The sequence below is a fragment of the Lepisosteus platostomus genome, chromosome 14, assembly GCF_059453375.1.
Source record: "Lepisosteus platostomus isolate fLepPlt1 chromosome 14, fLepPlt1.hap1, whole genome shotgun sequence".
NCBI lineage: Eukaryota > Metazoa > Chordata > Actinopteri > Semionotiformes > Lepisosteidae > Lepisosteus > Lepisosteus platostomus.
In genome coordinates this window covers 3,914,521-3,940,359 of record NC_142624.1, presented here as the reverse complement: position 1 = coordinate 3,940,359, position 25,839 = coordinate 3,914,521, and the positions used below count along the sequence as shown (strand labels likewise).

Sequence of the window (25,839 nt, the reverse complement as noted above, 5' to 3'; positions counted from 1 at the left end):
TAAAAAGTTACCACCAGTTACATGAAGCCAAGACTACTTTGCTATTAGTTCATATGAAAAGTGAACAGAAGTACAGTACCAGTCAAACGTTTGAGCACACCTGCTTGAAACCAGGTTTTTCATGATTATCTGTGCTTTAAATTGTATAAACCTGTCTCTAAACACTTAATATTTAATTACATGAGATGTGTACTTATAATCTTAAGTGAACTGCATTGAAAATGTTAATCAAACCACATCTACTGTATGATGACCTCCATTCAAGTAAACAGTAGTAACTTGAAATTACTAACTAGATTAGCTGGGAGGGGTGTTCTTTAACACACATTATAGGAAATAAAATATCTAAACTTTATAGTTTTGCAACATGAAGCTATTTTTAAACACATTGCCTGATGCAAGATCACATGCCACAATAGAGGTATACGCCAAGAAACACTTACACAAGGCATGACTTGCCTACAGCAAACGGCCTGGAAATGTGTGCCAGACTCCCCAAAATGTTTTCCAGACAAGTAGGACGCATATTTTAAAGTTGAGCACCGCATGATTCATCAGTCTGTGAGGCTGTTCAATTAGAAACTCGGTTTCCAACTTTAAAAAAAATAATGAACTCCAATAAAAAGCGCACAATATGAAAAAGTAAAATAAACACCGAGTGGTGAGGTTAGAAGAAAGCAATTAAAAATCCATCATAAAAGGGTGGGAAGTGTTTTAATTTATCTTAATTATATTCTTAAAGGGGGGAAAAAAACTATAAGGTTGGGTTGGATTTAAAAACTCGAGACTGAACTGAGACATTTTTTTTTTAACAATTGGGATTACTGGAAAAACATTTTGCAGATAATAAAGAAACAAAGAACTCTGCTCCTTTATTATCATTCTACCTAGTTGTAGAATGCAACGTCAAACACTTTTGTTACTCTCCACATACTAGCCTTAAAAAAGCCTTTATAACAGGAACCTTTTCAAACTTAATTTTGCTTTGTTTGGTTTCTTCCTCACATTTGTCCAGGTAACGGAAAGATTTTGGAAGCTCAATATGTAGAATATATCAATCTATGCATATATAAAAAAGACGATTACTACTGGAGAGAGTTACAATAATCTGCAACCTATCCTGGAAACAGTCCATTGCAGGGCTCATACAACCAGGGAGCGCTTAGAGACACTAACTGGCTTACAGTAGGCTACACACCTTTGGAAGGTGGGAGGATGCTGAAGGGAAAAGTGATGTGGATATGAAGTGACCACGCTTCCTTACAGAAGGTGCCACAGTCCAGAATGAACCAGGTGCTAAGAGCTAAAAGGTACAAGCGCCACAGGAGGGCCCCAGTATGTACACAAACAGATACGGTCTACACAAAATATATCTACTGCATAACGTATACTACTGCAGTATTGAAAAGGAAAAGATTAATTCTAATTAATGCAGAAGTAGGTTATCCTCAAGCCAGAAGCGTGAGTTATAGTCAGGGTATAGTAGTTTATCCATCAGCAGTGGCACTAAATTGCAAATGACTTACGGAGGGAGACAAAAAAAAAATTGCACAGTCTGAAGTATTGCAGGCTATTTCTTTTCCCTTCCTATTCTTTTCCAGACTACATCTTGTGGGCAGTTTTCAGAGACTGCTATAAATGACTGCGTTCTGCTTGCATGTCGCTCTGCGCGCCGCCAAGCATTAAGTCCTAATTTATCACAGAGAAATTTGGAGACGTCCCATGCATTAATTAGAGCACTCCTCAATCACCACTCTTCCTGGTAACTGGATGCAGCTGTTTCTTGCCTTGCCTGGGCTTTTTTCTTTACCGCGAGAGTTACAAGAAAAAAAAATGAATTCCTTACCTGACTGCGTCCCTGCCAAAGATCCAACATTGCTTTCATCTGCCACTGCAGAAATAAGAAGCAAGAGGACACCACAGGCGGATCAGAAAAAAAAAAGAAAACAACTTTCAACTCAAGTTACCTTTTAACGATGGATAATTGCAGACACATGGCAGAACGTGTAACCTTGATCGATACAACTCAACTGCAAAACCTTTTTTCAAGTCTAAGGAGGAGTCTCACTTTGAGCAAACCTTTAAGAGTTTCTCTTTTCTCCGCTACTTAATTGCTGTTTCTAGACTACAATGTCAATCTAGCACCCATTTGACCAGTTAAAATATTTTTTTTTTTGCACCTACTCAAGTAGCAGCAGTGAATGGCAGCCATTCAGGAGATGTGACCTGCATGCAAGCTGGATTCTCACACTGTTTTCTTGCTTTGTAAACTGTTAAATAAAACATAAGGTGGAGCAAAGTCGGCTAATGCTGAGGTATTTGTTTTTTATCAAATTAAGAATGGAGATCAGGGACAGTCTTCCGCCTGCAGAGCACAGACGCTACTGAATGATACAGCAGTTCGGCTGTGGATACAAACTTACATGCCTGCAGCAGTCTAATATCCCTGGTAAATAAAACTGGATATCTATGGTCTTTTCTTAGAGGGGGGAGGGATTATAAGAACTTAAGAAAAGTTACAAACCAGAGGCCATTCAGCCTATGTAGCCTATTAGGTTGCTAGAAGCTAATCGATCCACGAATGTTATCCAGATATTCACTTGCATAAACTAACGTGGCTGGGTAGCTTGGTGCATACTCCCACAACCCTTGGTGTAAAGAAGTGCCTCCTGTTTTCAGTTCGCACTTCCACTTGTTCCCCCTGGTTCATTTGCAATTGGCATCATCTTTACATGGAATACACTTTACACTACAAAACACTTATTAAGTCATTACTTGATGCAGATTTCAAAAGGTAGCAAATACAGAATGCAGAGGTGTTTGTGCTTGCTCCTTTTTGTGCTTTGGACTTTGCCAGGGATCCATCATCTTTATGAACACGGCTGATCATTACAGCAAGGCATTTTTGCGTTTCTTTTCAATTCATCATTCATTCAAAATGATACAGGATGTAGAACTGTAAATGTAAAATCCAAATGTAAATGTACAGTATACGTTTGCCCTGGAACAATACACTCAATGCATTCGTGTTTTGGTTCGGGGGAGTTTGGCACAAAAATAAATTGTTGTGTCTCAGCACGGCTGTATTCTGTGAAGAATGCAGGGTGGATTACAGCTCGGTGCTAATCCAAAGAAACAGGATTTAACTGGGTTAGGAGTGACAGCTGCCAGAAGAATATCACCATGGGACACAATAATAGGTTTTCATTACACTGCAATTTCTTTTAAATAATCTGTTTCATTTTTTATGAGGTCGATTTCCCAGAAGAAGGGAGGGAAAAACGAAATGAAACGCTCGGTGGTAGTCAGATGACCCCCTCGCCTCCAGAACATTCTGAGGACTGCACAACGGAAGGGGGGTTTCACGGAGCAGTTGGTCTTTCCTGGCTCTGCCTGGCGAACAGCAGCAGTGGAGCACAGCAACAAAACCCAGAACACATCCTCCCTCTCTCCATCTTCAAAAGCCCAGAACGCACGGGGATCATTTTAAGCTCGATATCGTCATCGAGCCTTGCCAGTCACTAGGCACCCACATTCCGTTCGGCGGTTTAAAAAAAAAAGACAGCAGCATCAAATAGTTGCAAATGACGCGGTTTTTCGGGATCCAAAAGGAGGGTTAACAAAAAAGAGAGACTGTTTAAATTAAAACAGTCACTTTGAAATTCCAGTCCTTTGAAATAGAGTCAAAAAAAGGCATCTAGGGGCTCTCTAAGTCCGTGTTAAATGAAATCTACAATTCAAAATTAGTGGGATTTATATTAAAGCGGGTTCTGATTTTTCACCCTTTTTTGTTGCTTTGAATTTCGGAGTCCCTCAAGCTCAGGGTCCCATTACTCTCACAGCTGGCTGGGTGGCTGAGTTCTTACCAGTTTAGAGGGGATTTTCTGGAATCCTAAACCATCGGCTTCGTGTCCAAGAATTTAGTCATTTTTCGCCCCACAATTTGGAGATCAGGTACAGATTAAGATGATACGGAACAAAAATGCCAAGGTGAAACATCTAATTAACAGAGTGCATACAGTACATTCTCGACTCGACTATCAATTTCTTATTCAATAAAGTCTGTTTATGGAACTTGTTACTTCTCTTAAGCAAACGTTTACAGTTTGCATAGTACTGTACCTCTCTGGAGGCTCCCAAGTTTTGCAACTTGTATTAATCAAACTCTGGGGATTTATGTGTGAACTGGATTAAAAGGGCTTTCATTTCCACTGGTGGCAAGAAGGGACAGGGAGAGTACAACACAGGGATCAAATTATAACTGAAAACAAAAATCTGATGACCCCCACCAAGGAAACAAAAAAAGTCCCAAACAAAGGTCCTCAACATAAATCTACTTTAGTAATTAAATGGAGTGAAAATGCTGTGCCTATAAACCGCAGGCTGAGGATGTGCTTGGATAAGTATTCTTTGGAATGATCCATGAAGGGACGTCTATGATTCTTCCTTTATCTGGCAAGTTAGCTCTTTAATTTACCTAATTTCCCCTCAGCTGAGATTTACAGTGTGGACATTTTTTGTCCCAGAAGATTAGTTTTCCCTTTGAAGAGCAGGGATGGATTCAGCACAGCAGAAGATGGATGGAAGAAGATCCTGTGGCCGACGCCAATCAATGGTTTAAGCAGTTGCTGAGGAGGCACTGCCCTAATCTTGCATGCTGGCCGGCCCTAATGGCTTTTTGTGCTGTTACCCGTCCTCCCTCTGCTCTCTGCTCCACCCTGAATCTACATCACGCATGGGACAAATGGGGACAGGTGCTTTATTTCCCTGCTGGACAGACGGAGGGGCCGTGTCCCTGTTAAGGTATTTGGAACATGTTCAAAGCCAGCCTGGAGGAGATTTCTGCAGCAGAGTTATCTACATAAGATCACTTCATTGGCCATATACAATTTCTTGTATTAGGAATTTGTCTTTTTGCATACCCCAGCTTGCTCTCCATGAGACACACAGACAGGGAGAGAGAAGCTTGGGGTCAGAGTGCAGGGTCAGCCATTTATATGGCGCCCCCTGGAGCAGCTGGGGTTAAGGGCCTTGCTCAGGGGCCCAACGGAGTAGGATTCCTCTGCTGATTTGAACCGAGATGGATATGTGAACATCAATATATTACAGAATTCATTACTGCAGTTCTTGGATAAGGAAGAAAAAAAGTTCTTATCTCGAGAGGTTTTCTAGCTCGATAACGCAGCACTGAGACAAGTTATCAGGATGCTTAGGAGAGCTTTTTTTTGGCAGCAGCCCTACATTTCGCAGATTCACGGTCTACTTGTGAGAGAACTCCACAATTTCACCACCGTAACTAATTTCCACTGATAAGTGAAAGACGTTACCTTTTGATAACCTTACTACTTTTTACTTTACTACTCATGTTACCACTGTTAAATTTAAATGGAATGTTACTACTTTTTAATTTAAAACCATGTGCACACACAGATGAACAGCCAGACAGAGTTGTAGACATATACCACTATTATCCCCTGTCCAACTATATTTCTACATGAGTAGTTCAAGTAGGTAGCCGCGTCAGCAGGCGTAGGCTTATTAGTAAAGGTTCATTCCACGCTGAAAAGAGAAGAAAAGCACAGCGTTTCGGCTGTGGAGCCTGTAGGTGTCAAAACAAAACGGGCAGCAAACAACCACAGTCGAAACGTTGTGTTTCTTTTCTTCTCTTTTCAGCATGGAATAAACCTTTACTTGTTCCTATATTTATATATATTGCCCGTATAAAGAGTATATATGGGAAAGACTGTTAAACTTTACTTGACAATATCTCAACCAAGGGCTCATTCATTCCTGCAGGTAACAGTTGTAGTGTCTTTTGAACCGACTAAATTAAGACACGGGATGTGAAAGATGCCATTCCTTACGTCTGAGAGTCAGACAGATGGACAGATAACAGGTTTAGACACACAGGCTGACAAGCAGGCAGGAGTAGCAGATGAGGGGGGGGTATTTCATAGCACTTTACAAATGTACGTTTTCGGACACATACAGTATCTATCATCAACTTGTGCTATTTTTGGCAGCGTGGTGTGCAAAAGCCAGACTGTTCCTTCAGGAGTTTATACACAAAAACTCAAGGCCAAAAGATAATCAATTTCCGATGGCCTTCCAAAACTTCATTTCCTAGGAAGTGTTTCTGAAATAAAAAGTGAGAGACATGTCCCCGGTAATGAAGCACAATCAGTCGCCCTGCTGATGCATCACGATGAAGGAAACCCAATATGGAAACCTAATGAACTGTAATTGAAAATCTGCTGCATCCAGTGTTTTAATAAAATGAGATATTCCTCACTCTGTCTCTAATGAAAAAAAAAAAGTTAATAGGGTCATCCTTAGCTAATATCTGGAAATGTGCTGCAGTATTCAATTTTATAGTGTGCATTCAATTTTTTGAGCAATCAAACCATCAAATCCATAAAACGAATGACTACCAACTTCTAGCATTTTCAGTCTCTTTCCTGCTGGCTCCCAGTCTCCTTATAAAAGCTTTTTTCTACTTTCAAACAAAAGCACTGCATCAAACATTAAACCCTGTACATTTCTTCTTTCAGAAAGAGGCACCAAACCTGTACACATGTATCCTGCCTGTTGTGCATTTATACAAATACAAAAAGCAGGGAGATGGTTTATAAATGTGAACATACGGGCAATGTGTGAAAGTTTCACAGAAGCATCCACAGTTATAGTCATAATGGGATGGAAATCAGAGGTTAACAGAAAGCAGAACATCCCAAATGTGTGAAAAAAGCAACTGTTGACTCTCAAGTTGGATGCAACAGTGTGACAATGTTTTTTTCCCCCAACTCAAAAAGGTCTTTGCACAGTGGCACAGTGGTTGACACTGCTGCCTCGCAGCACTGGAATCCTGGGGTCACTTCCAGACCCAGGGAACTATCTGTGTTGAGTCTGTTATGTTCTCCCTGTGTGCAAGGGTTTCCTCCGGGTGCTCTAGTGTACTTCCACTGTTCAAAGACATGCTGGTAGGTTAACTGCCGCCTGGCCCTGAGGGTGTGTGCATCAGTCAGCCCTTCGATGGACTGGCGTCCCGTCCAGGGTGTACCCTGCCTTATGCCTGCCACTTGCTGGGATGCTCCCCTGTGACCCTAATTTGAAAGAAGCAATGGATGGATAGATCTCTTTGCTTTAAGGGCCCTGTTTTGTGGATTCTGGATACAAGCAATGCCAAAGACCCAGTGTGATAAATAATCCTCCATCCATCATCAGGAAGCTGTTTATGTCGGGTGAGGCGTGCCGCAATCCTGAGAGACCGAGGCATGACTACACCCTGGATGGGATGCCTTTCCATTGCTGCACTTATACACATTGACAATTTCTAAATACACCAGTTATTCCAGCTGGCAAGTGTCTGGGAGACGGGAGTGAACTGGAAAGCCTGAAGACAATGCAACTGAGCACAGGGAAAACTTGGAGACTACACACAGGAACCCCCTCAGCCCTGAATCAAACCTAGGACCAAGCCGAAACCTCCTTTTCAGATTCCAAATTAACACTTAAAATGATTAGATTATAAGTATATAGCTACCTCGCCTAATTAAGACTTTTCATTTCAAATACCACACGCAACTTCAAACAACAAAACAGAATGTGTTTTCAAAGCCTAGCTTTAATTTGCTTTGTTTATAATTGCCCTACACAGGATCCCCAAGTTCTTCCAAAGCATTGTGCAGAAAATGACTGTCCTTAAGCACTAAAAAAAAAAAAAAAAAAGAACAGAATTTTTGGAACAATTTGTCTGTCCACAGGGCCGATTTGGCTTCCTGTAAACTCCTGTTAGCTTCCTGACATTTTTTGATAACCGAGTTAAGGAGAATAACACACAGAAGTGTTTGTTAAAATGCTGTCATGCAATTCAGATTTGTTGTTAGTCTGGATCAAATGCGGCTCAAATTGAACTCCCCCAGCTCCATTATTAAATTTGCTTTATTTTAAAGTCCAACACAAATTAATTGTATTATAGCTGAGTGCCGCATTGATCTGGGTTTATATAACATGCACTTACGTCTGTCAGTTGCCATTTAATATCAAAAAGAGATTACTTTTGTTCCTAAGTGTTTTTTCCCCATTTTCCTCTAAAATAAAAAGCTATAGAAAAATACTTTCATCAGATTGTTTTGTGTCTGAAGTACTAGACATAAGACAAAGCCCAAAATGTCTTTCAACACGACTTGAAGCTGCAGAACCCTGAAACTCCATTTGCTGCCTCATTAAATATTTTCCTCACCTGAATATTTTAAATATATACATTCACACTTTATTTACACTCTTTCACGGTCTGCGGCACCCGTCTGGTATTTTCCATACACCTGACAGGTATTGGTATTGGTAAGTAAATCAAAACCCAACAACAAAAAACACTTCTTTACTGAAAAATGGAGATCCGTATCTCAAATGCTTGTTGTCCTTACCAAGGTCCATACTTTTGGAAGATTTCACATTGCGGTGCTCAGACTCCCTTTGTAGGTTTGGACTCGTCTGCCACTCAGGACTGTAACAAGGTAACAGAGGTAACAAAACATTAAGGAAATGGAATAAAGCAGGTGAGCAGTAAAGATGTTTGAAAGGGGCACTGGGTCAGCTTGCATGGCTGGAAAAGGAACACGTAAAAGGCTAATTCCATGCAGGAAGATAGACAAAAAAAAAACGTTTTGGCTGTTGGGTCTTCTTCACGAGTTTCTTTTAAATAACGGTATAAATGTCTCCAGCTTTTCTTCCAGATCATTTCCCAGTAAGCTCTGAAACCAAGTCCAAATCAGATTTTATAGCTCCTGCGTCCTATTTACCAAACCAGGCTTCTCCCAGGTAGAGACTTCATGACAGAGCAACTGTACAGCATGAATACACCGAAATTAGCAATCTGGATCATCCTTCTCTGACCAAAGAAACCGTCAGAGAGATCATCATAATACGGCCAACTAACTCTAAATGGAAGTTTTGACTCCAGCATGACAATTAAATTCTTAGAAATGGCAAACGCCAAATTTAAAACTCTTATACAGCATATACTGTAGATGGCCGAGTGGCTTAAAAAAAATGCTTAAAACCACAATTTTACGATCACGAAGCAAAGGGTGATATCCACCTCCAGATCACTATTACACATTAAGTCACCTGAACCAAGTGCTTAGTTGTTGCTTAGTTAGTAAACAAGCACAGCAAGAGAGGAAGGCATATACCTCTTCATCTGATCTGACCTTTGAGAACCTGCAGCCTTCAGCGCATCTGCATCTAGATGGATGGGAGGAGATGGGCGGTCTTCATCACGCTCCTCTTCCTCCGTGTTGTATCCTCCGTTCATCACTTGGTTGGGAGCTAGGTAGAGAATGTGCAAGGTCTCAAATGCAGCTCACATATGTCAATGCACACATCTGCGTGTGTGCATGTGCAGGCATTACTACTGTACATGTGAGGACCGAATCTGATCAGATACCCTCAAGAGGATGATAAGCCCCCCCCCCCCCCCCACAAGACAAATTATTTTAAAAAGTAAATGGCATCTTCTCAAAAACACGCAAGTGTCAAAACTGTTTTGTTGTGTGCTTTTTCCCTGTGTAAGGTTTCAAAAAAAGAATGAGAGTCAACAATTGTACCCACAAATCCAGAAAGACAAACGTTTGTGTATTCTGCATACATACAGTATACAGATAGGACTTTGAAATCAGATTAAACCTTTTAGCGCATTTTAGTCTGCATGTCAAGGATATAAGTCACTTGCTTCTCAGATGAGATAGAGCTGTTTTATCAGCACTTAAACAGAGAAAACCTGGCTTTATTCTGCCTGCAGCATATATTAATCGATGATCGCTTTTTGCAATTGAGGGCCTTTGGAAAGGGGTTCTACTTGTTGGGAGGCTCTTAAAAGCTCCCTCCCGATTTCCAGACCCTGACATTTTATAGTGTTCCTCTCCCGGTCACAATGTCAGATGTCAGAACTGCTCAGTAAAGCTGCTTCTGTCAGAGGAACCACAGAGTTTAAAAATCCGAGATGGAATTTCTATTAATACATCTGTCCAGTTTTCCTGAAATAAGCAATTAAAGCAATCTTTATCTTGGGGGTTGAGAGGAGAAAGTTAAAAGGCGTGACACGCATACCATCTTAAAATCAAGTTGCCCGATTGAACTTTTTTGACTCCTCTTTTGCCAGTAGTGTGCCTCAAAGGCTGGTTTCCTGTGTTGGGATTTGTCACATCTATTTTCTGATTCAACATGGTATATCGCCTGACAGGAAAATGCTAAAAACTGCTGTCCTAGAAAAACAGATGATAACCTCACGCTTTTGGATTCTCAAGCTCTGTAAATTTCCAAGAACCCATGATATTTGCAGTCCGCAGCTTCTCAATTAAGATTTGTCTTCATACGGATTTACCATCACATCATTAATTAGTGGAGTGCCATTAATATAGAAAACACAACAACATTCGAAAAACGGATAATTGCAGAGAGATGGAATAAGCGGGCCTTCACACTTCAATTTAGAGTTTATGATGCACAACAGTTCAGAAATCACGAAAAGCAGCTTATAACTTGTTTTTTAAAACATTTGCCATGCTTTAGTACATGTGCTTATCAGTGGGTCATAAATTTATTAATGTCAGAGGAGATACGACTTAATGGTACTGGGGATTAGAGTCACTGCTCACAGATGATCCTCTAATCTCCTCCACACTTGCAAACACTACAGTGTCAAGCGATACCGAAACAGAAGAATGAGCTCTCGGCATGCTTCAGAAAGTAAGGGAACAATCAGCTATAGAACTGATTATTCATTTCTTTATTTCGATTTAGAATTACGTCTCATGCGAGACGGGTATAAAAATGGCGAGCACAGTACATCAATTTAAAAAAAAAAACCACCAATGAAGATACTGACGTAAATAACCCAGAGATTTGTGACATTTGTACACAAAACACTTGTGTGCTGTTGATACTGGGAAGTGCCCATCCACAGTGCGCACAAACGTTTAGCAGTGATGTACAGTACAGACATGCAATGGGAAGCCCAGGTGACAAATGAAAGTATTTGGGTTAAACACCTCAGGCTAACTATCTGAAGCTTGCTTTGTAATGCATCGATATAAATGCAGATTTATAAATCCAATAAAAATCTATTTAAATATGTAAGAATATTATGCCAGAATTAGAAGGTTAGTTTCTTTGTTCACAGCATGTTTGTGTTATTTAGTAGACTATCTTTAGCAGGCCTTTACAGGACATCAACAACAGCAATGCCTTATTATCTTACAAGCTTAAAGTATGCCTTGTATTCTAGTGATTGCGTTGTGCAATATTCCATATGTTTACATTTTGCACTACCCATATTCTGATCAATCAATAAGGGACATAAAAGGTATTTTTCAATATCCTTTTTCTTTGAAGTGAATCCACCAAGCACCTTTTCACATTCAAATGGGGGTGATGCAAGACATAGCCAACAAAGCAAAGGTCCTGGTTCTTTTTAACCCCCCGGTAACTATTGGAAAATGCCTCTTTTGTGTAGTGATCCAATGACTCCCAGGAGATGAGGACTTTATCTCAACAACACACAGAGCCATGCCATATTAGAGGGAGCCCGGCCCCCCATCAGGCCCTGTGATGCAACACATCACATCAACAACAGCATACAGATTTGGGGCTTTTATTATCTCTATTACAGTAGATCCTCACAAGGCTCTTGGTACGAGGGTGAGGTGCTCATTCACTGCAACGTGTACTCAGGCCACATCACCTGTTTCATTTTTAATAAGCTCAGGGGTACCTCAAAGCAGGGGCATATTGTTCCTGCAATGCTGCTGTGTCTGTAGGTGTTCATTCCAACACAGATCTTAAATGGATAATCTGCTAAACTAATAGGTTATTGGCTCAGCTAAACCAGTTTAACACCTTTTACCAGCTCTTTAGGTCTGGCTGATTTAAAGAAACCTACAGACACACTGGTCCTCCAAGATCAGGACAGGACACTCCTGTAACGGAGCAAGACCCCTCCCTTCAGTGTCTGATTGGGTCATTAAGGATTGAACACCTGCAGATACAAACCAGAAGAGGACGACTCCGGCCTTAAAGGTTTCCCTATATACACACATACAGGTTATGCATGTAAAAATTAATAAATAAGGCTTCTGCAGAGAAATATAAACAAACCAGCCAGCAAATGTGTTTTCATCAATTTGGCTTATCGGTGTCAAGATGAAGATATATGCTGGAGAAAAAAAACCTGATCTGTAGGCACACTTTCAGTTTTATTGGGTATTTAGTGGCTGAAGTCACAAATGATAAACAGACGTACTGTTTACATCATAACAAGCAGCAACAATCATAATTCTTCCTGATATAAATCATGTTTCAGATGGCTGGTCATTATTAAACATCCAAGCCGCTCCTCATTTGCTCATATAGCACAAAACTCTGCAGTCTGGACGTGATTTATCACTCTTCTGAATACGTGATAAAGCCTATCTATCTTCATCTAAAGCAAAGCATTGTAGAAAATGAAATTCTCATCAACATTTAGAAGTATCCGACGCTAGTGGGTACTCATTCACAGACAGTTAGCCAGCGAGTTTTTTGTCTCTTCCAAAAACAACACTTTTCCTGAACGTAAAGAATCAATGTGTCTTTATAGCACATCAAAGCTATTAATCGCACACACACCTGTGTCAACAGAAAGGGTCTGCTTAAGAAGGGCACTTGCCTTGAATAATAAATAGCATTTTTCCAACAGCACAGGCAAGGTGCCTTCGTAGCAGGAACCGGAAGGTTCAACTTATTAATTGCTAACTGAGTGCCATCATTAACTTCAAGCTGTAAAGGTATGCTTGCTTGATTTGTTCTCTCTACTAGTGATTTTTACACCTATTTTGCTATCAAAGCAAAACAACTTTAATTTGGATCATGCATGAGAGGAACCACTGCAGAGGGAGATATAACGAGATGCACACACTCCCTTTCGCATAAGACGTTTAAAGATCATGTGCAAGCTAAACAAAGCGTACCCAATGACTTAAGTGCTTTACTTATCAGAGGGGACTTACTTCATCCAGTGAAATGCAGCTCCACCTACGGTTACGCATGGTGGTCATTCTGCACCAGTAACTCCACTGCAAAGCAGAAAGGTTGCTCCTGTTGAACTGAAGGGCAACTTTGGGCAGGTCAAATAGTGCAAATCCAGAGTAGAAATTAACCAGGGTACCAAGGAACCAACCTGCCCTTATGAACAGTTCAATTCGATTTTTAACATACAGCTGTCTCTATTGCGTCTGGTAGTAGTGCACTCTTGAATTGTCTTAAATGATTTATTAAATACACAAATATGCAGCATGCAATCTCTAAAACCATCTGGGTAGCCCACACCACAAAGCACTCCACCTCTATTACACGTCTGCTCAGACAAATGCACAGCACTAGATCAGTCCTTCTACGAGATACTGTATTGTACATCTAGACAATTACTTTCTTGTAGCCTCACAAAGTAAGCTTCCTCTATCTATGAACAGTGCCTTGAAAGCTGTATGAGTGTCACAACGTGTTTTCTTTGAAACACCCAGCAGAATTACAACTACAATGAGATGTTGCAGGCTTTTGTCTTGTGTACAGGGCAATTTAATCCTTGCCCTCTGTCTGTAGCAATCTCTGGAAACAGCACTTGTCACAATTTCTTTGCCTCAATTAACAATAGGCACCACTATGTTGGAATACCCTTCTTAACTCTTGAAAAATGCACAAATTTTACTCCAAACGCTGTGTCCCACAGGACACTTCCGTAGAACAAAATACGAAACCTCCTGCAAAATTCAAAGTCTACTACTGTATATGGAACAAGTAATAGGTTTATTCCATGCTGAAAAAAAGAAGAGAGAAAACACAACGTTTCGGCCGTGGAGCCTTCTTCAGGTGTCACAGGTAGACTACTGTATATAATGCAAATCTAGCTCAGCAAATAGCTGTTGTATGTGAACACACAAATAAAAGAATACATACTGCATATAAGCAACTACATAACCTTAGAAAGGGATTCCAGAAAGCAAACTTTCACAAAACCATTCATGAGATATAAATACATTTACAGAAATTAACACCTACTGTAAGTAATGACAATTAGCTTCTTCATATATACAGTAGATAGATATCCATAATATACCATAGGTTCCTATAGGGATTAATTAATAATAACTGGTTGTCCTTGTAGATGGTGGTCTACTCAAAGTTGTTCACATAGCACTTGGCAGAGGTGACATCAGAGCACATGGAACTGCTTAAGTAACCAAACTCTAGAAATTCACATTACAGTGGAAGCTGTGGAAAAGATCACCAGTGTTTTCCAAAGAGTACAGTATGAGTAGTCTTCACACTTTTGAAAGCAAGGCCATTTTGTTTATTTAAATATTGGAAAACAGGAGAATAAATTTCACAGCATGTTATGCTAAGTTAAGTAAAGGACATATGAATACATGAAAAGCGTCATTATATTTATTCAGAATAATGGTCTCAAGGTCAAATCCGCTCAGCAGATAAAAGCTGTACAATGGCATCTGTAAAATACTATTTGTTTTGTTACCACAGGGTGCTTCGGCAATCCTATCAAAGAGATGCAATAATTTAAATGAGTGGGACACATATAGCCTTAACTACAATTGCATTCTGTGCTTGTGAGAAGTTATTTGTCAAAAGCAGAGGATGTGTTTAATGAGACTATATTTTGCATGTCTGAAAACTCTAGCTCATGAAAATGAACAGCATGTGTTCTCTGGCCATTGTGAACAGTCGTTTGAAACAGCTGAATCATGACAAACTGTGCCAAATGTGTATCGTTTTACAAGCAAGAAATCAAATCTGAGTAAACTGGGGCTTTTTTTTGCGATAAGCTAATGCAAGAGAGTATTAACTTGGGAATTTTTGAAGAACAGTTTGAATACAAAACAACACGATAATGGAATTATTATGGGTAGGGTTTCGTAGAGAGCATTCTTTCATCCCTAATGTGTATTGAAATAAGCAGAATTTAACAAGGCCCACTCATCATTTTTTTTTTCCAAATGCAAGGTCTTCAAAAAAGGACTCATTGTTATTTATCATCTTCACTGGTGTGGGTCTGCTTCTACTGCAACGATCAACGTTGCGACATTTCTTGTCACATACAGTGTGCATGGAGGATGGGATTTTGGCTGCAACGATGCAAAACTTCAGAAACAAGGTAGAGAAAGCTGAATGGGGCAAAAAATGACACTTTGGCATGAGAAAAAAAAAACATTTAAAGCAAATCCTAAGGTTAAGAAAAATAAATTGGCAAGTCCTTTGTACACGTATGATACTAATATTCAGTCCATGGCCTGAAAACACAACCCTGGTTAATTCTAAGTTACTTTATATACACATTGGCTAAGGACTGGTCATTTAGACCAATCAAGATATTAACTGATTTAATGAAGTCATTAAGAGCACAGATGGAACATAAAAACAGCCTATATATTTATGTAGGATCTCAGTCATTGGCCTGCAATTTAAGATTGCCTGGGATTTAAGACTTACTTGCTTGAAACCCATTTACCATATGTCCTTTCCTTTGCTGGTGATGACAAGAGAATCCTTAACGCTCAAGAAAAAGTTTGCACTACAGTCAGAATACAAGCCTAGCAAAAACATGGTTCCCGGTTTCGAACAGTGTGTGATCTGAACATACTGATACATTTGCATGTGGTTTTTCCATTTCTGCTGCATGTCCTGCACAAAAAATGCAGAGCAGGTATCCATGGGTGGCACTGTACACAATGCAATTCAAAGGGCCTAATCAGAAAGAAAAGAAAAGCATCATGAATAGAAAAGCTCACTCACCAGGTCTTGTTTCATAAATACTGTTAGGAACCATCACAGCTGGCATGAGACCATTGGCAGGTTTGCTGGCAAACTGCTGGGCTTGATCGCCGTCCGCGACACGGTTCTGAGCCACCCAGGTCTCCTGACCCTCCTATCCAGGAAAGACGAGACGTCAAATAAATGGATCAAAAAAGATCCATTTCAAATTTACACGGTGAACTGCAGCCCTTAAAAGGGGATGACACAGGGCCTGGGTATATGGAGTAAAAAACAAAAATATTGATCAGCAAATAATAACAATGATGATCGTGTAAAAATTCTACAGTGCACTGGCACAATCATCTATACTTCAAATTTTGGAGGAGTGCCAGTAGCTGTCATAAGATCTCGGAGCTCCGCGTGGAGCCGGTGCATTTCCCGAATTGAATACATGTGGAATCCTGAGACTTTTCGAAGACAGGCTTCTAATTTGTGCCAAACTGTGAGGAACTGATTGACAGGTTGGCCATGTGGAAAAGCACGCACTGTTAAATGGGGCTAAGCTTAGGACCGGAGCATTTAATTTGCGACGTGCTCCAGACTGGAAGCACGGCCTCTACACCTTGAAGGGCTCGCTAATCTTCACGGAAAGACATTCCCGATTCCAGAAGCCTCACAGAACAAATGACTGGGCACCTGGGCAGGAGTAAAATCTCAGGAGAAAATACTAGTCTGAAAAAAGACAAAACAGTTTGATCCTAGGATGCCAAATGCCCAAAAAGAGCACAAAACAATGCAGGAAAAGCCAAGACGTTTACAAAAACAAACCAGAGAATATGGAAGTAAAACAACATAAGCTGTTGGGCTTCTCTGAAGTTAATATATCCAACACTTCAGACGAATGTGTCAGAATATGACGGGATGAATTTAGGTAAGATATTCATGCTCAGGCATCGCACTGAAAACCTGAGACAGACCTGCTTATCCCTCCGTTCACTGTGATGAGTTGAATTTAAATTTAAAATTTAAAAAGCCACCTAAATGTATCCGCTTTAAAAAAACAAAACAAAACCCCCAAAGTTTCATATGTGAGTCAGACCCAGGATCTAACTCTCAATCTCTGAGCCACTTCCCACAGACCATTTTGCAAACCCCAGAAAAAATAAACAGCAGAGAAGTCCCCTATACCAAAAGGCCAACCCCCCCCCCCCCCCCCCAGAGTGAGAATTAGAGGAGTGACCTCACTGATAAGGGACAGTTTAGCATTGGAAAGATGTGCCTCAGGCTGAATTTACAGCAGGTGAACTGTCATGGCTTTTTAAAAAATACTAAAACACATGCTTCAAATCTGATACAGTAGCTATTGCATCCCCTGCCTCTTTTCAAACTACAAAGTACAACAGGTGGTTGTCACACTAAAATCACTCACTTTCCAGCTACAGCATGTTTCACAGTTAACCCACACGCACGTTATTAAAGTACTGGGATAAAATAAATGTCATTTTTGTGCAGAAAGTTACAAAGAGAGTGTTATTTCTCTATGAGAAACAAACAAATGTTCCGTTCAGAAAAAATGGCATTGCTAAATCATTTCTCCCAACTAAGGAGAAATCATTTAACTATCAGCAACCATTAAGAAACAGATTGCTTATTCTGTTAATTGCTCATTATAGCAAAAATGAACTGCATGCATAAATATCAAGACTTACTGATTTTATAAATCACCTTACGATGTCGAAATACCTTGATCAAGTAGTTTTCTTTACATAAATTGTCTAATTATGCAAACCGCTGATCCCCATCTTATGCTTGTCGGTCTGTTCCAAGTACAGCTAAACTTAATCGATGTTTTATTGAAATGTTCACAGATTTGAAAGTCAAATTCATACATGCCAACACTGTGTTAATTGCTTTAATCTCAATGTCCTTTACAGCACAGCGCGAGCATGACTGAACAACGAGAGAGCTGGTTATTTCTTTTCCCCCTGGTTTCTGTGTACTCTGCACAGAGTGTGTGCTGTATACATAAACAGAAATCAACCCTCTAGCTTATACACTGAGGTGGTTTTGCAACACTGACCTTCCTCATCAACTGCCTTGCCTGCATTAAAAACACATCTTCTATAAGAGAAGGATTATCGGCAATTCTAAATTTCCGTTTTTTCGTCTGATCAGAAAGGAATTGGAGGGGACTTATTATTTGTACAAGTACAAGTCTGTGAATGCAACTAAAGCTTCATAGCAAGCGCCTGGAACCAGGTTTCCCTAAAACAGGTAGAACACCACTGGAGATAGGGTTGGGAGCAACTGGCCAGGACTCTCACAACCTGCGGGGTGCCTACAGGCCTTGCAGTGACATCCATGAGAGACCCTCTGCACTTCCAATCAGTACAAACTTGCTTATTCAGTGACAGAAACGTAATAATAATTCCTTACACTTATATAGTGCTTACCTCGACACTCCACTCAAAGTGCTTTACAGGTAATGGGGATCCCCTCCACCACCACCAGTGTGCAGCCCCACCTGGATGATGCGACAGCAGCCAGAGTGCGCCAGTCCACTCACCCACACACCAGCTCCCAGTGGGGAGGAGAGCAGAGTGATGAAGCCAGTTCAGAGATGGGGATTAAGTGGCCATGACTGAGAAAGGCTTGGAGGAAATTTGGCCGGAACACACCGGGGTAACACCCCTACTCTTTTCGAGAACCACTCTGGGATCTTTAATGAGCATGGAGAGCCAGGACCTCGGTTTTACAGTATAGTGTCCCCCCCACTATACGGGGGCATTGGGACCCACACAGACTGCAGGGTGAGCGCCCCCTACTGGCCCCACTAACACCTCTTCCAGCAGCAACATTAGCTTTCCCAGGAGGTCTCCCATCCGGACCAGGCTCACACCTGCTTGGTTGCGAGTTACAGGTTGATGAACTATAGTTTCCAAGTATCTGTCCCGTTTGGTAGTTAGCATCTTATTGATCCAACAATCTCAGCCAGCCATTTTTGGAAACAAGCCAGGGTATCAGCTTTGATCATTAAAAAACTACAGCAGGCCCTCTTGTTCCACAATCCCAATGTGGAGTTTCTCTGTGCATCAGTGGCTCAGAGGACCCTCATTCTGTTCAAAAGTCACTGCCTTGGGGTCAGAAGCAAAAACAACTAGCAGTTCCAAAGTGTTTGGGAATAAAACTAAGAACTGCAATGGCTGTTGGAGGAAACAAACAGAGAAAGGATTTTAAACAGTGGGCTTCTTTCTTTTATTCCAATAAAAAAAAAAATATTAGGCCCCTAAAGTACATAATTAGTCAGAGCTTGTAAATTCATACGTTCACTAAAACAGATAATGAACAATGGACATACATGGAAATACTGTAGTCTAATTGGGCTTTCTTAAAAAAAAACACAGATAAGCCATGATACACCACCTGAGCAGAAAAACTGTAGCTACATTCCTGAGACTTGCAGTTTACATAACCATCACCAATGCTGCTCACTGAACAGGCTGTGCCTTCGCAGCCTGATCAGCGTACAGGTTGCGCACAGGTACCTGTACCTTAGTGGACAAGCCTCTAGAGCCGAGCTGCCCAATTCCAGACAGTGGCTGCAAGCAAATGAGATTAGCGAGGATCAATGAGGCTTCCTGAGCCAATCCTTCCATTTAAAGATTGTCAGCTACTGTTCCAAAAGGAAGAACACAGAGCTGGCAATTTTAGAGGATGGGCCTCAGTCAGAAAGCGTCAGCTGAAAAGCAAATCGGGTCAAAGAAATGTTTCTGAGGGAGCCATGTCTATCCAAAGGCATATTTTACTGGCACGCATGTAAAAATGGTCTGACACTATCTTCTATCCCATACAGCCTTGAATCAGTAAGAGTGCAGCAAACTTGCAGGTCTCTGAACACCCAACCCACCCCAAACATACAATTAAACAGACTAATATTAAAAATTTGATGATAAAAATACTAGTTTTATAATCAATCTGAAGTAAAAGATGACTGTAATCATCACAAATATACTAACACTGCTCTGTTCCTTGAAACAAGCTGGTAGCTTATTCAGCAATACAATATGCTGAAAATAACAAGAAAAAGACATTTCAATAAGATAGTGTAACATGCCAAAGTTGTGTTTAATTACAGTCTCCCATTCAGAACGGGTCTTATATTTTTTATTCTGGCTTTGCAACTAAACTGGTTGACAGAATCATTGCCTGTTCAGCTGATATCAAACAAACTCGCTGGAGTGCTAATGAAACCCAGACATTTGGACAGAACTGTACTAAAAAATAATTAGATCACCACAGCAGAATGGACTGGGAAAATATGTCAGCGAGCAGGAGAAATAGGATAAAATATTGTAATACCCGGATATTGCAAAAGAATGTTCAGTATCTTCTTGTTTCCTGGTTTTCGTCACAAAAATCATTATATAAGTGTTTACATAAGGGTTTGGTGTGTATGGATACTACACAGACAAACACTGGTTCTGCTTATAATTTCTTTTATATTAAAGCACATTTCTGCTTTATCAGTTATGGCAACAGAATCCGGGACTTCACTTTCCACTGCTACTGTATAATTGCAAAACCCTCTCATATTGAATAAACATTTGAACAAAACAGCTATGAAAACATACAACTCCTCCCTCCTAAGTTCATTTAGATACCATATGGTGTTTCTTGCCCTTTCTTCTCCATTTAACATTTTTACCTCATCAATATTTGGTCTTCCTAACTTAAGAAAAGCTTTGTAGAAGCAAGCAATTTGCATTTGTCTAGTGCATGTTTAGTGTTTCTCTTGTTCTGCTGGCTGAGAGACTTGCCCATAAACTGAGCAATTAAACTTTTGCTCGGCAAATAACACTTTTACAGCTGTTAGGCTCACTCTGTCCAGACCTTTGTTTGGTTCATTTTCAGTGAGGATACAAGACATTATTTGATAATGCTTGCAGTGGCTCTTGACAAAAAAGAAGAGGTAATTTGGGAAATACAGGAGAAACCTGACAGTGTACCGCACAACATGGCATTATATGATTGGTAAAAAAATCCCTTCTTTCTCACCAAGTGCTTGACAGGACTAGAAAAAGAGAAACAATGGGTTATATCAGTTCGGAGTGATTCAGGAAGCTTATTGGTTTGTCTCCAGGGGCAGAGTTTTTATTAACTTTTATCAGCTTTTATCAGTTTTTATGGTTCTGTTAAAAACATAAAGGTTTCAAAGAAGAGGCCCATTTGATTAGTCCATTGGTTTTCAGCAATTTAGCTGAGGATCGAGTGCAGATGTTTAATGAAACAATATCGTTAACAGCATACTGCAGCTGGGTTGCTCGTTCCATTTTTTTTTTTACACAGAGGGATGGGGGAGTCTTCGCTTGCTAGTTTTAAATTTGTTTCCATGTAGTTCCTGCTTGTGCCCTCTGGTTCGTGGCTCACGTGGAAATTTGAATAATTCCAATGGGTTGACTTTATCAAAGGCGAGGGCACAACTTTGAGGAAATTGTAACTGCAGTGTATATACTCAGGCATTGATTGCCTGAACTTCAACAAATGATCTTATTAGTCTTAATATACAGTAGGAGAAGCTTTAATGTAACACAGCAACAGTACTGGTATTGTGATCTAAATACATGATGCTGATTGACAGGCTTGTCTTGATTATCAATATTAGCTTAACAACTTTAAGCCGGAAACAAAGGATGGATTTCAACCTGCTGCTTTAGACAAAGAGCCGATAAATAGACTCAAAGACCCTTCCACCTCTAGGCCAAGGGACTCCAGACCGTCAGCAAGAACTGAAACGGAGCTGGGGGAGTCCAGGCATTCCCTGAGCTTGATTTCATTATCATCCAAGACCTTGTAATCAGATTATGCCAGGGTATTTAGATGGCTGCTTAAAAGCTATGGTGAAAGGATGTGATTAGATCTTGCCATACCATAATAGCATTTCCCTGAAGACTATACAGCAGGGCAAAAGGGGTACTGGTACAAAGGGGCAGCACTGATATGCTAAAAGCTTTAACATCTCTGCCAAGGCTTTTAAGATGAGCTAGCTTCCTCTCTCTCTCTTGTTTTCCTGTTGTGTGTGGCCCCTTTTTGCAGAATTACACCAAATCAACTTATGTAGATCCCGTGTTCCTATAATGCATTCTAAGACGTCGGAAACAAATTTCAGAACATCAAGTGCATCGGAAAACGTTTGCAGCCCTTACCTTGATTGCCTGCTATATTACTATCTTCAGGAAAGAAAGGGCTTTTGCAAAACAGCTGACTCCAAAAACTGGATACGCGCTGACCTATGTGAGCACATATTGACCAGACAGTGCAATGAGGGCACAGCAAATTCAAAGGTTCATCCAAACTGCAGTACCGTTTAGTGAAGGGTTTTGTTTTGCCAAGAAAAGCAAGCACGCCAAAGACAGCCCAGAACATCAGGGCTTTTACAAGAGGCATGAAGTGCTGAGCAAAAGCACACTTGGAGGCAAATGATGTCGAAGCAGAAACAACATAAAAGCAAAGTCTTCCCAAGTCCCTTCAATCAAAGACCCAGGGAACAAATTACAGCATGTTTCGCTAAGCCTTTTATTCCATTAAGGCAAACTATTACTAAATTAAAGCTTAGCCCATTGGGGGAGGCTAAAATCTGCCGAGCAAAGCAGCAAGCGTTCGCTTAAAAATCTGCTTTCTCTTTATGATAAATTGCACAAATCGATACCGCAGCAGCTGATCAGTAGTAGGACTAATTAAAGTATGCGTCTCGCAGAGCAGATTCTTCATTTTAGCCCACATTACTGTCTTGGCCAATAATAATAGATCGAGGAGAGACCAGGGGGAGCCCGTTCGAGTCTTGACAGCGGCCGACACAAGAGAGGGTCAGGAGCCCTCACCTACTCTGCCTTTGCAGTTTAAAAACATTATCATTGAACTCTGGCCACATCCTATAAAAATTCATCTCTGTTTTACAAAAACAATAACCATACATTTAGCCAATGCTCATTTCTCAAAAGACAGCCCGTCACAACAGTTTACAAAAACCATAAATCTGTATGAAGAATGGCTTGTCTGACGCAATTATATGGCAGTTAAGAGCCTGTATGGACTATGAGGGGAGAGAATAGGTTCCCAGAGAGGGAGTCGGACTGGACTCAATGAGTGGGTGACCGTGACCCTACTTTCACCTTCTCTCTCAGGTCAGCTGAATGATGATGATGATGATGATGATGAAGAAATGAGACTGCACAGAGCTCTCTGGGAAGTTGGTCCGGAGTTTGAGCCTCCTGGAGTTGCGATTTTGTTCCAAATACATTTAAAAAAGGCGCACTGCAGTCCCTGTCAGTAACGGCTGTAATAAAGACTAGATAAGAAGTCATTTTGACACCCAGGGTTTTAAAACCCAAAAAATCACTTGGTGCAGAACGCCCCAGGCCCCACTCAGCTTTGTTCAACAAACAGATGGAACAGCTCCGATGTGCTCAAGTCCTAAAAACCACTGGGCATTGCGCTAATCACTCACCCATTTTATAGGCGCTGGGCTCAGCTTGAGTTTGTCCCTGATCTGCACTTAAAATGACAACTTCGCAGTGCAACCAGGCACCACTCAATTTGAATCTCCATTAATTTAGCCGAGGAGGATCAGAGACTAGACGGTAGCAGATACAGAACCAGAATTAATGAAAGGTATAGCCTAAAAGGGGGAGAAGTGCCATTTTAAATAGAGGCAGGGGAGACCTTTCACAGTCTTAAATTAGAGAAAATGCAATACTTCTGACTAGTTCTGCATTGATCTTCGGAAAGGCCTGTGGTTTTAAACAATGCATTTTTTTCTGGCAGCTTCAATTCAGTTTAAAGACGGTTTTGTTTTTAAAATGAGGTTTCAAGTGCAAGCAGATTCTTGAACGTGAAGCTGACAGCTGACTGTTAGACTGCAAACACATATGAAATGTAACAGTTACAATGATAAAAAAAAATATATTTTTTAGATTCTTGCTACTACCACCACTAATAATAATAACCTACGGGGTTTTCCACCTAATTCCTGTTCTAATTAATTTTATCCAGTGGATATTCCATTCTCTGATCTTTCATGCTACTGTATATACAGAAACCAGATCTGGAATCTCCACACGGCCTGTACAGTATGTGCAGACCTGGCTGAACTGTTAAGGCCCAGTACCTCGTTGGGTCTGTCCAGGCTCCGCGCCACGACTAGCTGGATCATCCCGCGGATGTTGCCCTCCATGGACATGGACCGGCGAAGGGTTTCCATGGCGTCGTGGTTGGACTTCCCCAGGAGAGATTCCCCATTCACGGCGATGAGCTGGTCGTTCGCCCGCAGACGCCCGTCCTGCGACAGGGAAAGAGCCCTTGGTCAACAAGCACAGCTTTTCCACGTCTTCCTCGACTGATGTGTTGAATTATAAGGTAAGGTAAGATCACTTTATTGGCCATATACAATTTCTTGCATTAGGAATTTGTCTTTTCGCATAACCCAACTTCCTCTCTATGAGACACACAGGCACACAGACAGGGAGAGAAGCTTGGGGTCAGAGTGCAGGGTCAGCCATTTATACAGCACCCCTGGAGCAGTTGGGGTTAAGGGCCCTGCTGGCCGCGGGATTTGAACCGGCAACCTTTCAGCCACAGGCGCAGATCCTTAGCCACAGAGCAACCGAACCACACTGAATTATGCACAGCACAAAAGGAATAAAATTCAAGTGGAAACTTGTTTCACTAGGTGTAAAGAACACCGACCCTCAGAATCTACGCAAGGTCAGCAAATCACATTTTCAGTAAATTATGTACAATAAACTCTTGATGTCTGTCAAGACAAGGCAGAGGCAACATACGAGAGGAGTTGTACTGTATGAGTCTCCCTCCTGAAGGACTGGTTCCATAAAAAAAGAGTATAAACAATTTAATGTAGACATGGTTTTCGACTCTTGAAACTTAAAACATCACAACAATAGAACACACACTCCACACAAACGCATTCACCACTTGAGTCAAGGGTTATGAAATTTACTTCTGCTTCTCTACAACAGGCACAACCTGTAGCACGGCTACGATCATTTTCAACAACACGATGACTTTCATAAAGCGGGCTGAAACTGCAAAAACCATCAGGCTGTTGATGGATATCATGTTTTTTTAAGCAACACAAAGCAGGCAATGCCAATAAGGGCCACTGTCCATGGCCTGCTAATCACTGCCCATGTCTTCCTGAGTAAATGTGAGTCAGGCAGTTATTTAACAAACCCAGCTCGGGTTTATAATGGTGCATGGCTTTAGTGGCTAAAGCTCTTCAGCTGAGCTGCATGACAAAGAATTATGATGTCTGAATATTAAATGGAGTGCAAGAAAAAACCCCAGGAAAACATATTACTTGGAATAATAATGCAACACAAAAGCCTTTAGATCTTTTTCTCATCTTTCATTCATTTAGGAAAATTGCTTCTGTATACGGGTTTAGTGGGAGACAGAAGTAAGGTTTACATTTGTTCTGCGAGACTGCTCAAAACAGAGAAGTGATCTTTATTATTTTCTGTTAGCATTATGCTAATATTGGTGCTTAAAGATTTGACAGTTTTATCAACATAATTTGATCTTGTCACACCGTGTTTTATGAAAGCTAATCTTTGTATTTTGCAGGTGTCTTGATTCAGTAGATTGCACAATATCTTAAAATTAATATTTATGTAGGAACACTGCACGCAAATATTTCAGCAGTAATGATTCAAATAAATTCCTTTCTCATTGGATTGAGAAACAAAGATACTTATTTGCCCTGCAGGCTAACTGGGCAAAATTCCAGCTCCATACTTATTAAATCAGATAGGCAACTTGCCCAAAAACATGCTCAGTGGGAGAAAGCAGGCCTGATGCAGCAGTTAGATACACCTGTAACACAAAAAGGCTTGCACAAAATAAAATGAACATGAACACATTACTGCTGCCTGAAAACGTTTCTAAGAAGAACCCACCTATTGTTGGAGCTGATCCTATGCACACATTGACTTTTACCCAAGAAGTCTGCTTATCGAATTT

General features: G+C 40.7%; 1 protein-coding gene across 7 annotated transcripts in view; it reads right to left on the bottom strand.

Annotated features, from left to right (window-relative positions):
* Positions 1-25,839, bottom strand: part of LOC148648748 (partitioning defective 3 homolog B-like) — a 319,671-nt gene that overhangs the window by 139,705 nt on the left and 154,127 nt on the right. For 3 of the 7 annotated variants that reach the window (XM_088606610.1, XM_088606608.1, XM_088606607.1), the window contains exons 12-16: positions 23,969-24,139; positions 15,844-15,976; positions 9,195-9,330; positions 8,427-8,506; positions 1,847-1,891 (exon numbers count right to left, since the gene is read on the bottom strand). In XM_088606610.1, coding sequence (XP_088462736.1) covers positions 1,847-1,891; positions 8,427-8,506; positions 9,195-9,330; positions 15,844-15,976; positions 23,969-24,139 — 565 coding nt within the window. The remainder of the gene's footprint in view (positions 1-1,846; positions 1,892-8,426; positions 8,507-9,194; positions 9,331-15,843; positions 15,977-23,968; positions 24,140-25,839) is intronic. The other 4 variants (XM_088606611.1, XM_088606613.1, XM_088606609.1 and 1 more) reach the window with 3 other exon arrangements.